The following is a 13,005-nucleotide window of genomic DNA, read 5'->3' on the forward strand; positions in this document are numbered from 1 at the left end:
TTAAACTCTTGAAATTACACAGTTTTAACTCAAGAATACCAGAATATTTCTTCCAGTCAGTCAGTGTGCTGTGTCCCACTGGTTCCCAGGCCTGCTGTTTGCCTTGTTCACTCACAGACATGAAACTCCAAGGCTCTGATCTGGGAAAAGCAAGTGGAAACAATTATTTTGTTTTTAAAAATGACTTCATATACATAAATATTTGTTTCTCAGGCTCTCTGACGCAAAATCATTGTTTTTCTATGAGAGAGAAGAACAATCATCAGACCTATTATCCACAAACTCCATGAAAGCCATAATTTGAGATAGTACAAGGCCTCATTAGTACTAACTGCGTGGGTAAATTGCACATCTACGAAGGCACCCTTTAAAGCTGAATAAAATACTGCATAAGGTATACAGGATTTGTAGGTTTTGTCTTTGGGCTGCTGAAATACGGTATCAAGCAAGATTGTGAAAACATTTCACTTTCAAAACTACAGCAATGTGGTCTCAGTTTCCAAACGCTACTTCAAAGAACAGGTGACGCGGCACAGTGATAAACTCACTGCTGTCCCAGATATTTCAAACATGCTGGTGGCAAAGAATTCAGAATGAGCCTGTGTAAAACAATGAACATTTCATGACTCCTTTGTACTTTTTTTCAGTTAAGCAATGGACTGAAATAATTTAAAAGTCACTGAAATGCTTTATTTACATTTTACACAACGTTCCAACTTCTTTGAAGTGGACTGTATTTAAAAATCGAAAAGACATCAATTCGTTGAGTAATGGAAACATATACCACCAATAGCCAATAGCCACCAATTGCTTGACTACGTGAATTTTTCTTTCTTTTGTCAGCCTAAATGATCACTGACACAATAACCAGCAGGGCAGCTAAAAAAATGAATTCAGATAGGTAAAAACTTACCCTGAGCTATCAGAATCACTTAGATGCTCCTCTTTTAACTCGTCCAAGTTCAGTACTCCTTTCACTGTGGGGGTCTTGATTCGGACTCCTGAGGCCCTGCTGGAGATGCTTGGAAAAGCTGGTTTGCGACGCTCCTCATCCTCGATGACGGGCTCTGGTTGCAGGAAGTCAACCTTAGATTTCTTTGTGACGATGCGGTCTGAAAGTGAAGACACTCTTTTCATGCGGACATGGGTGCGAGGGCGGGGTGGGGGAACTGGTTTAGGTTGTGGTGATGGAGAGCGGGGTGACTCTGGAGGATCTGGTTCAATTAACAGGCCGGGTGGCAAAACTAGTGAGGAAGGGCTCATTGTTCGAAGCCCACTCCACTTGGGGGTGTAGTTACTCGCCATTGCTTGATTAATAATTGCTTGGGCACTTTCAGCAGGACTCATGGGAGGATTCTCAGATGGCAGAGCAGGCTGCCCTGAGGCCGTGGAGGACTTAGATTTCTTTGACGCGCTGGAGTCCTTCTTCTTCTTTGGTTTTCTTGAATCTGGAGCAGTTTCATCTTTTGGTGTTTTTGAAGTTTTTCTTGATTTCTTCACATTGGACATTACCATTGTGTCATTGTTTTTGTGTGTGAGCAGCTGTGTGACAGCAGATGGATTCTGAACTGCAGGCGTGACTAGTGGAGGAGGTACTGTCGTCACATTGGCCACAGATGGTGGTGCAGTCATATTACCAGCTGCAGCTAGTGTGGCTGACAGTGCGTTGCTCTGCAAAAGGCTAGCAATCTGAGTGACACAGTTGTAGGATGGGGAGTTGGGAGTAGGCAGCTGGAAAGTGTTGCTTTCAGGGTTTTTCACAAAGATCTGCCCAAGGCGGTTCACCAGTAGTACATGTGGTGTAGGGTCTACATTTGGACCTCCCACCTCCTTCACAGTAAGAATGGCATGACCCGGTAATGCCTGGGGTACCACTGGTTGCTGAGGTTCGATAGTTGGCCTGGGTGTAGCGAAATTGATGGAGATTGTATGCCCAGCTGTAGCTTCCTTCTGGACAGAAGAACTGTAACCATTTAGGATCATCGGAGCTGAGGTGGTTTGTACCTGTGTGGGAGCAGCTGAACAGTGTGTTGACAGTCCAGACAGAGGCGATATTGCTGCAGAGGAGGAAACAATGCTGACAGCTGTAGAGCCTAGTGGCTGTGTTTGTGTGGCATACACCGGTAGAGAAACAGTAGCTGATAAGCTTGGATCATTCTGAGGCACGACATTTAGTAGTGTCTGTGTCATATCTCCAACGGGACTAAGAGTTGTCAGTTTAGCAGGTTCCAGGGACGGTAAAGTTGTTGACTCTTGTACAGCGGTCACTGGTTGCAATGTAATACTTGTTAAGGGAGGCTGACTGAAAGTAGGCAAAGAATACATCTGGAGAGGGTCTACTAGTCCTTGAGAGGGGTTTGGTACATCTGTTGACATTAAAGGGGAAGGCTGAAGAAGACTCAACAGAGAGCATTGACTGTTATCAGCAGAACCTGCTACTGGGGCCTCTGTTGCAGTAGATGATAAGTCATTCATCAACACACTAGCCCCCTCAGCTGGTGATATAAACCTGCTGCAGTCAGGTGATGAGTTCAGGGCTTTACAAGGTTCGGGGGTCTCAAGTGGTGTGTCTTGCAGCACGGGAAGCATTTCGGTGAACTGTGGGTTAGTGTCACATCTCTCAAGAAGAAGAGGTGTTTCAGAGGACAACCCTGAACTGGAACCTGGCAATAACCCCTCTGAATATGGGATTTCAGGCACATTTGTAGTTAGGTTAGGCAGAATGTTATCAACTGGAGAAGAAAGCATGGGCTCTTGGTTTAGTAAAGGGGTTTCAGAGGTTTGACTGGTATCAAAAGATTTAGGTGCATCTTGGGTTGAACCATCAGCGGGATCTTTTGTGGCTTCTGAAATCGTGACTGGAGAAGAATCTGTTCGCTTATCATCAGATGATTCTTTGGAAGGTTGTGTGCTGCTAGCGGTTTCAAAGTCAGGAAGATTTTTATCATTTAGTTTTTTGGCTTGTATCTGAGTTTGACTGTTAACTTTTTGAGCATCATCACTGGTTGCTATACTTGCATCACTCTCTGTGCCGTCATCTACCCCATCCAGTTGAGCCATAGGTCGAGAGGAAGGCGAGGATGGAGACTTCGAGTGATCTTTTGATCCCGGGCAGCTGACTATTGTGCGAGAGAAGTCAAAATAGTGCTCCATATCTTCATCTGAGGATGTGTTACCCAGGTCATCCCTGGCTGAGGCTGCAGACCGTGGCAAACTGGCAACAAGGGTCTTCTTCTTCTGTACTTCTTGGGCTGCTCCCCAAAATTCCTCTTGATCATCACCTTCCACCACTATTTGCTCCCCACAATTCATTGCCACCCCCTCATTTAAGAGGGTTTCTTCAATTTCAAGTTCTGTCCGCATCTCTTGGCCCAGACTCAAGTTGGGGTCCTTGTGGAATGAACTGTAGGGAAACTCTTCTTCATCTTTCTGTTGGTCCAAGTCCTCCTGGGGTGATGTACCATTTGCTGGAGAGACATCCTCTGGCTCTGGTGAAGCTAAGAAGTTGTGTGGCACCTCGACTGAGTCCGACTGGCTTAGATCAAACGACAGTCGACTTCTGGGTAAATGTTGTACAGGTGAAGAGAAGGGTAGACTTTGAGAGGGAAAATTTCCAGCACCTTCCTGCCAGGGAGACTGGGGAAAGAATAACGAGTTACAGTGGGCTGTATTCCCAGAGGATCGTACAGAGGAAGAACCTCTACTTCCAACTGGGCGGGATGACGTAGAATTTATCAGGCTGTCTGTTGCACCAAGTGGGAACAAGGGGGAGGTAGGGAGGGAATTTTTTCCAGTGCGGAGAGTGACTGGTCCAGTTACAGGACCCAGAGGAGGGGGGGACCTGTGACTGCGCAGACCTGTTGTCTGTGAGTGTGGGCCGTGGCGACGAACTCCTCGAGTCTCTTCTAGATCACTAATGGTCAGTATGTGGTGGGGCTGGGCTACTCCTAAGAGGAAAACAGAAATAATCAGTTATATTTACATTCTGTGATGGCTTATTTATTATGTTTCTAAATAAGAACAGGTTACAATTTCTATCATACCTGGGGAAGGCAGAGGTCTTGACATTCCTCCAGCTGGTCTCCTGGGTTGGGGAATCTTTGGCCTTGCACCGTGATCTGACTTTGGGTGGATACCTGGAATCGAGGTTTCCTCCATTGTGGGGTGGCACTCTGATATATAAGTGTCTTGAGTTTTTGATACTGAAGAGTGATAGAAATGATTTATGAATACAGCGAATCACTTGTTAAGGCAATCTAGTTTTCAGAAGTAAAGAAAACCCCCAAAACAAACAAACAAATCAACACACCAGGTATTGGACGGGGGCTGTGAGCAATGGTGTGATTATCTCCCTGGTTCGGCATCTCCTCAACTGGCTTCTCTGGGACAATTGGCCGGACCTCTCGGACTGTACATGTGTATTTGCACCGCCGCAATGGGTTAACCGTACTCCAATACCACCGAGAACACCTTATTATGGAAGAGGGAAATTCATTCAATGTTGCAAATATAATTTCTTTATATAATCAAGTGTTATCAAGTATAATTAATGTTAAAAGCAGAATATACAACTCACTGAAAACCAACAGGAAACAATTTTCCTTTGTTCGCTGAAAGTTCTGTCAGCACACCTAGATTTTCAATCTGTAGGGAACCTGTGCCGTAACAATGTGGAGACCAATTCTGAGTTTAACAAAAGCAGATTCTAATGAACACCTTTAAGGGCCCAAACAAGCAACCAACTAAAACAAAACAGCTTACCGATCATCACGTTGATAAGGTCTGGCTCCAACCCAGTCAAGAACTTTCTGCGGAGACTGATCCCCTCAAAATCAACATACACTCTGCGGTTTACTTCAAATTCCTGACCAGTTATCATCTGTAAAACAAAGGTACATAACTAAAATTAGGGTTTAAATAAAAATATTCTTTTTTCTTTTTTTTAAAATGTACTTCAAACTTGTTTAAATCCTGAAAGAGGCGAGGTGGGAGAGGAGAATTTACCCTGCCACTGATGAGATGTCGGTGTTTATAGCAGTAGACCTTTTTATCATCCTGGAAGACACACTGACGGGAGCGGGCGCACATGAAGTGGTAGTTGCTTTGACAAGATGTCAGACAGCAGCCCACAGTGGCACCCGACTGATTGCAACGTTCACATCGCTGAAGACGATTGGGGTTAATGACAGTGAAGAGTGAAGAATAAAGTTTGGGTTAACGTAATTACAATAAAAAGACTGATCTGGTTCAACTCTACAGATTTTAAGCAATTTTCAGTTTATCAGGGTGATAACAACTAACCATCAAACGTCCCCTTGTGACAGCGCTGTGTACATGCAGCAGAGAGCCATTGTCCTCTTCAAAAACTTCTGCAGACCACAGGCAGCAGTTGACATGAGCCCATTCATTCTGGCCCAAATACAGTAACCTGCCTGCTTCCTGAGAAAGGAAACAACACAATCCAACATGAAATTAATCAAAGAGAATGGAGAATTTACAAAAATAAGTGAATTGTGTTTGCATTCTTCTGTGAACCACTCAATTTTAATGTTTTGGGAATTATTTACATTCGATTTGAGGTCTCCATATTTTTGACACAAAGAGCACTGTCTCTCATCATCTTTAGACCATCCAGTGTCTAGATCAGCTTTTGAAAGCCGACCTCTTTTTCCTAAGTAAACACACAAAAGTAAATATTTAGTGGAAGAGAAAAAACAGAAAAAAAAGAACATTTTCTCATAAACTAAATCCGTCACCTTTGAATTTGAGTCTGCTGCTTTTAAAATGGTTCAGGCTTGAAGATTCCCTAGACATTGGAGAAAGAGCCTCTTCTTCCTTTATATCCAAGCTTTGTCCATTGTCTTCCTGCAGGAGTCCCAGTGGAGTTCTAGATGAAAGATCCTCTCTCTCCTGCCACTGAGCATAAACATGCTCTGTTGTAGGAGGATGAACAGCCTGGGACAACATCCCCCTGAAGAGAGAGTTCAGAAGTTCAAAAATTGAAGCAGCACAAAAACAGAATGGTGCTTTCCCTTTTCATTATACAGCATGCATCAGAAGTGAAGAAACCCACATAAATTTACCTACTTGATAAAAATATTTAACACTTAAAATATTTACAGTTCTATATAATGTCTTGTATCTCAATAACTGCAGGCTTAAACTAATAATAAAGCCTCAAAATTAGAAACTAAAGCAAATACTCTAGCGATGAAGTTAGAAAACCTATTGTCATTGAAACAAATTTAGCAGAGCTGTGATTTCCAGACAGTTATTAAATGAACACCAGACATTTCACAGGGTTGGACATACATGTAAAAGAACTGAAAGACTATGATCCAATCACTTGACATGAATCTAACAGAAGACGTTTGGATCATTTTATGAAGAAAGAAAGAAAAATGCACCATCTCTAGCCAAGAGCACCGCCCGAGTAGAGACATATTTTCTGACCAAAGACAGATTGTCTTTCTGCTGTGCAACACTAGCAGTGAAGATGCTGACAAAGTATGCCATCAAAGAAAGGTGGACATATTGATTAAAAAAAAAAAATCAAAGATTTCAGTTTTGGTTAAAAAAAACCCTCAGTGGTTGTAGGATATTCCTACATTCCTATTCACAATAGTTGAAATGTGCAATTCCCTGGTATTCCTATTCCTATTTATCCCTATTATATACTCTGTATTTATATAGGTCTCTGTATTTATATATGTGTATATATGGTATATTTCTGCTCATATTCTGCAACTTCTGTTGGTGCAGTGCTACCGGAAACTGAATTTCCCGGAGGAACCCATCCGAGGGATTAATAATATCTAATCAACAGTGAAGTCTGTACTTCTAATATAGTAAATCTAAACTGTTTGTTTTTTGTTTTGTATTTTACTGTAAGGAGACATGACTTTGGAGTATTTCTTAAACTTATAAAATGTTAAAAATGTAATACTCACACTGGCAAGTCTTTGGTACAAGGGTCCCACACCTTTGGGTCTTGGCTGTTGAACCAATTAAATACCTCCTCGAGCAGCTAAAAGAGAAAAATCACTCAATAATTATAAATGTTATAAAACTGAAAACAAACAAACAAAAAGATAAATCATGCTTAAAGCCAATCATGCATAACTTCAGGAGACTTTGTGTTTTCAGCCATACAGCACCTTTAAGTAGTAGGATCGTGCCAAGGCAGTAGGTCTCCGCTCCTCTGGAAGATCTTCTTCTTGCTCTAGCCTCTTTCGCACCACCTGGACCACATCCTCATGGAACATTTTCTATTAAAAAAAAGAAAGAAAAAATATTTTGGTGTCCTTGAGATGTTCAATCTTGTGCTGATAGGGCAGCTGCATTTCCAACAAAAGAATGTAACTACAGTAGTCCCTCGTTTATCGCGGTAGTTACGTTCTAAAAATAACCATAACCGATATGTGAAATCCACAAAGTAGTCAACTTTATGTTTTACAATTATTATAGATGTTTTATGGCTTTAAATGCCGTGACTACACACTTTATACACTTTTCTCTGACAGGCTTGAACATTTTACACTTATCTCTCTTGTTTAAACACCCTCAAAGTTCAATCCTTTGTAGAAAAAAAAGTCCAGTATTACAGAATAAAACCAAAGGCACCTGCGGTTTCCTTTGATGGTGCAAAACGTTTCATCGACATTACAGGATGACACAGGGCACGATATTGATTGACAATAGTCTACAGCCAATCAGAACGCAGAACACAATGCGCTGTAAAAAACAAACAAACACAAAAAAAAGGCATGCAAAATTGCACCAAAAAAATCTGCCAAACAGCGAGACCGAAAGGTGAACTGCGTTATAGTGAGGGACCACTGTACCATTCTATATCACATAATAGGGCTGTACATTCATTGAATTTGAATCTAGACGACAATTTTGGCATTACACAATTAAATTGAGCAATATTTAAAATGCATGTTTTGCTAATTAAAATGCAAAAGCAAATGAAGCGTTTCTTTTTTTTTTTTTTTTGCCTGTCCCGTTTGGCTCTTTTGCCATCAGAATTATTGTCTAAAGGTGAAGAAAGATGCCCAACAGATTTACTTTACCAAATTGACCATCCCAGCCTTGCCGTAATGGTCTATTTGATTCACCTTTTATTGTTTATTTTATTTTATTTTTACTTGCTAAATACGGGACAGATTTGACTGGGGTAAAGAAAGGGGAGAAAGAAAGAGGGAAAGAAAAACAGCGGGGAAGAGGGACGGGGATAAAGGGCAAAAAACAAAAACCAACAAAATAAGCAGAAAAAAAATACATATATCAATCACCTGGATCACATGTTGAGAAAGAAAAAAGAAAACAAGCAGAAGAAAAAAAAAGAGCAACATAATAAACAACATCACGATGATATATGGGAATATAACAGTAAATACTAAATATTAAACATTATTGTGCAGCACGCAAGATCGACAGCGCACAGCGTGTGTCGTTTGTGTGTGTGTGAGCACCCGTGTGTACAACTGTCAGCATGAACGCGCTTGTATTAAAAGGTTCCTTCATGTAATGATCTGCTAGAGGGTGTGGGGGAACCACAGCCCCTTCCTCAAGGGCATGAGGCAGGGCATGAGATCAAAACTCCAGACATCCAGAGGCCCTCAAAACACAAGAGACCAAGGAAGACCAACAGAGGGGCAGCCGCGCCACTGTCCCAGAAAGAGCTGAGGAGAGCCCTGCGGAGCAGAAGCCAGGGGGGGTTGCAGTGACGTGCCCGTGAGCTCAGCCAGCTGTGCCAGAGTGACCGAGCCCCAGGCCGAGGGCACCCCACCCCTGAAGGGGCCCGAGCGAGCCCCAGGCTCCAGACCCCGACAAGCAGCCACCAAGGAGTGAGCCGGTGTGTACCTGGACGCCCACCCCCGGACACAAAGACCCACCAACGCACCGATGTCTGAGGGCGTCTGCCACTGGCAGGGAAAGTGGTGGTAGGGGGAGATAAGCCTCCATACCTTGGAGGGCCTGAGATGTCCCCAGAGAGGTGGCGTCTGATACCCAACCTGACATATAGACACAGACAAACAGGCACACACAGATACAAACATCCATTCCCACCCTCATGCTCTCGCATGCAATTACTCAACACTCACCCAACGTGGAGACAGACACAAAGAGACACTGTACACACGATCACACTTCCCAAGCGTACTCTATACCCCAGGTCAAGGTACCCTTGCCCCTGGAGGGGGAAACTGCACCCAGACCCAGGTGTTACCCTTTTCCCTGGGGTGGAGAGAAGCAGACCGCCCCGACTCGGCAGCAGCAGGGAGGCCCCACATTCCAGACCCCAGTCGGACGGCCAACTCCTCCTCCTAGCCCCCCCCCCCGCTCCAGCAGGCTGCAGAGAACGGGCGTGTGTGAAGACTCCGAACCTCCCTCCGCCCGCTCATAATGTAGTGTTGATGCATGTGTGTTCTAAGGTGCATTTAAAACCCAGGAGGGCATGGAGCTACCTGCCAGAGAGCAGCAGGTAAGCACATAGCCCCTCCTGCTAGCCCTCAATGTCTACGTGTATTTAAAATTGAGAGGTGGGCAACGACGCCAGGGGTGAGGTGTACACCCTGATGGTAATTTGGATTCCGTGTATCGTGCCCACCCCCAAGATCCTATATGTATGTGTAATGGGTGTGAGTAATGTGAATGTCTAAGTTGTGAGATAAAATTGAGGCACAGGCAGCCAGAAGGGGACGGGGGATGGGGGTAGCAAGGCCCTGCACGTTTGGGTGATTGTGGTGGAGCGGGAAGAGGGAGGCAGCTGGAGATGGGGAGGCAAAGAAGGGAGGGGCAAATGACCCCTCCCTGGGGCCAGCTCCCCCGCTGACCCCAGTAGGCACCCCCATACTCTGCAACCTGCCAGGGAAAGGGGGCCCAGGCCCATTAGGACCGGGGCCCAGTTCGGCAGCGCCGCCTGGCCCCAAAGAGACCGGGACAGCCCACCCGACCCCACCACAGAGAAACCGGCACCCACCCCATCATCCACTCATCTTCCAGATTACACAAGACAATAGACACCCAGGCTGAGATCTTCCTCCACCTCTCCTGTATCTCCCTCTCCTGCAGAGTGAGTTCCTGAAGAGAGGAGACCCCCTGCAAGATGTAACAGCCTCCCCGAACAGTTGAAGAGCCCCCCAGGTGGCTCGATGCACTGGCGGCACCCTGCGCCAGGGCTGGGCCCCCATACACCCACAACCCCGGCAACACACCAACCAGGACCCAAGCCCCCAAGGCCCAGCCAGGGGCCCAGCCCAGAGATGGAGCACCCCCAGAACCCCACGCCCGTCCCAGACCCACCCAGGGGCAGCCAGGCTACCAGGTCAGTAACCCACGTCCGTCAACGAAGGCTTCATGAAAATGGTCAACATATTAGACAAACACAGGTCGAGCTCGAGCAATTCTTTATCAAAAGTGGCAAAACTTGCACTGTTTTATTTGCATACATCATACAGGTATAAAGAAAGGAGTGAAAAACATAAGGAGAATAAGGAAGACCGATTTAACTTTCACTTATATTTTCGTACATATATGAAAATGTGAAAGCAATGTTCGGTTTACAATTTGCAATAAAAACTGAACGATCATGATCATCATTTTTACTATGATGGTACAGACCTAATGTTTAAATGGAAGCACAATGTTTTATACCAGTTAATCTACTTGAGCTGATTATGTGACATTAAATAAGGGGCCGTGTACTCACCAGTGTAGTATAAAGGCCTTTGTCAAACTTCTTTCCTACAGCTCGGAGGTCACAGGCTGGCTTTCCTTCTATGCCACTGTCAGGGTCGACCGATCTTTCACACTACAACAGAAGTCGAGGAAAATTAAACATCATGCAATTTGAGTGGTTTACTAAAATAAAATAATAATAATACAGTAAACGGAAATATTTTGTTAGCTATATTCAATGATATGTAGCATAAAAACCAACATTTGAGTCATAAAAATTAGAGATGAACCGACTGCAATATGTGACCAGCCTATACCGATTTTTCCTGGTTATGATTTTTTTTCTAAGAACTACAATTGACAGCATATACAAACAAGAATCATGTATTTTATGTTCATAATAAAAAAAAAACCAACTTATTAAACTTCACAATTTATCCCAATATGCAGTAAGTTACAGGAACTTCTCTCACTTTAACAACTGAAAATAAAGTGCTCTACTGCTGTAAAGAGGAACACATACATGAAAACGTGTTTCTGTGCACCCACCTTTAACTGACATATTTCACCTTACCTTTAGCAAACAAAAGCAAGTGCAGCAGATTCATATAACAAAAAAACAAACAAAAACGAGTCAGGGACTTGCATCATTTTCCAGTATGTGTAGAACTTCAACAGATAACAGGACATTGATTCTTTTTTCTTTTTCACTTGTCTCCATAAGTTTTCCTGTAACTGCTTTGATCTTTTGCTCATGCCAAGGCTTCTTTAAGCTTTAGTTATCTTTACCACTTTTCTTTTGTTAGCTTCTGTAAAAATGTCCATGTTCAGCTGGATAAGTTTGAGTTAAGCATCTGATTAAGTTTTCGGCAAAAGTTTTCGTAGTGCTTTCCCTTGCAGGTTACTTTACCAAACTTTACTCACAACATGTTAACATATGGCTGTGAGTGGGTGCATGAGTACTTGTGCATGTTGTGCATGCATGAAATGGACCAGCTCATAACGGCACATATATCAGGCTGGTCACCGGTTGGTGTTGAGAACACCGAAAATCATCCGATTCCAGTCCCTGGCAAGTCAATCATTGCATCACTAATAAAAATAGAAGCAAAGTCTCCTACCTGTGAGCAGGTAACAAGGTGCTGGGTGAGGGTGGATGAAAGCAAGCATGCTAGCACCTTCTCCACCCCAGCCCTGAGCTCAATGTAGAGAAGCTCTCTCCAGGCACTGGGTTGGGTCACACTACATGGTCGACATGAATACACTACACTCTCTGGCAGGCTGGACAGGATCTCATACAGCTCATCTGAAATTATTTTACAGGAGAGATATTTTGGATGGAGGCAGAGAAATCCACTCATAATCAAAATTCACAAATGCAATCTAAGAAAAATATTCATGCTCAGCTGACAGTAGCAGATAACATTTAAGTTTGATAATGCTGTTCCAGTATTAAGAAGCTTCAAAACTGTATACCATCAATGTTTACAGAGTCAATAATAAAAATCACCTGTTAGATCCTCACACTTGGCATGAACCCAATGGTTGCAGGTGCCACACTGCATCATTTGACTATCATAGTCATTGTCCTCATAACACTTGAAGCAGATTGGACAGTAGTTACCTAAAAAAAGAGACATTCAGACAAGTTAAAGAAGCTGAAAATTCACCAAATGATAAACTTATTGTTAAGGTTAAACTGTCGCCTCACCCTGGTCATAGAGTTTTGAACAATCTGGACATAGTCCTTTGTCATGGTTCCACTCAGTGTCCCAACTCTTCCCTGGTGTGACGCCACAACTTTTGCACCTAGTGCATGTCATACACACCTGCACAAAATATTACTATGAGAAATCGGCAGGTTGTAGTAAATATCCCTAAAATTGTGTTTTTTTTGAGTAACCTACCCAGGCTTTCCTCTTCTTGTTTTGTTTTGGGTAGTTTGGTCCCAAACAGGAGGCATGATAGCAGTTCTGGCATCGTTCACACTCTAATAAAGGCTGAGGAAGACATGGAAGCAAACAGATTAAGTACATACCAATAAGAAAGCTAAACAAGACAAATAAAATGTTTTAACCTTTGAGAGCCTGTTTTTCCTTCCGCACACATGGCAAAACTTGCAGCGTCTGCAGCACCAGTTTTCTTTGTTCTCCTCTGAGGGGCGCTCCGCTGGCTCAAGGCAAAATTTGTGGAAAGGTTCACAGCACACTTGGCAATACAGCATCTGTAAAATGAGGGTCAGAGGAAAAAAAAAAGAACATGTAAATAACAAAAAAGGACACTTTGATATCTGAATCATGTAGTGTTTAATGTTTATCT

At 43.4% G+C, this 13,005-nt stretch overlaps 1 protein-coding gene across 2 annotated transcripts in view; it reads right to left on the bottom strand.

The window, feature by feature from the left end:
• Positions 1-13,005, bottom strand: part of kmt2bb (lysine (K)-specific methyltransferase 2Bb) — a 28,739-nt gene that overhangs the window by 6,744 nt on the left and 8,990 nt on the right. For both annotated transcript variants that reach the window (XM_085292431.1, XM_085292430.1), the window contains exons 13-30: positions 12,764-12,910; positions 12,594-12,686; positions 12,398-12,515; positions 12,197-12,310; positions 11,808-11,992; positions 10,718-10,819; positions 7,158-7,268; positions 6,951-7,027; positions 5,757-5,971; positions 5,568-5,671; positions 5,302-5,439; positions 5,005-5,163; positions 4,762-4,879; positions 4,577-4,655; positions 4,310-4,470; positions 4,044-4,202; positions 914-3,947; positions 40-140 (exon numbers count right to left, since the gene is read on the bottom strand). In XM_085292431.1, the coding sequence (XP_085148557.1) occupies positions 40-140; positions 914-3,947; positions 4,044-4,202; positions 4,310-4,470; positions 4,577-4,655; positions 4,762-4,879; positions 5,005-5,163; positions 5,302-5,439; positions 5,568-5,671; positions 5,757-5,971; positions 6,951-7,027; positions 7,158-7,268; positions 10,718-10,819; positions 11,808-11,992; positions 12,197-12,310; positions 12,398-12,515; positions 12,594-12,686; positions 12,764-12,910 (5,215 nt within the window). The remainder of the gene's footprint in view (positions 1-39; positions 141-913; positions 3,948-4,043; positions 4,203-4,309; positions 4,471-4,576; positions 4,656-4,761; positions 4,880-5,004; positions 5,164-5,301; positions 5,440-5,567; positions 5,672-5,756; positions 5,972-6,950; positions 7,028-7,157; positions 7,269-10,717; positions 10,820-11,807; positions 11,993-12,196; positions 12,311-12,397; positions 12,516-12,593; positions 12,687-12,763; positions 12,911-13,005) is intronic.

The sequence above is a fragment of the Mchenga conophoros genome, linkage group LG11 (genome assembly GCF_057382185.1).
Source record: "Mchenga conophoros isolate Kocher_MC1m ecotype Shallow Benthic linkage group LG11, M_conophoros_male_GT1.1, whole genome shotgun sequence".
In the NCBI taxonomy this organism is placed as follows: Eukaryota; Metazoa; Chordata; class Actinopteri; order Cichliformes; family Cichlidae; genus Mchenga; species Mchenga conophoros.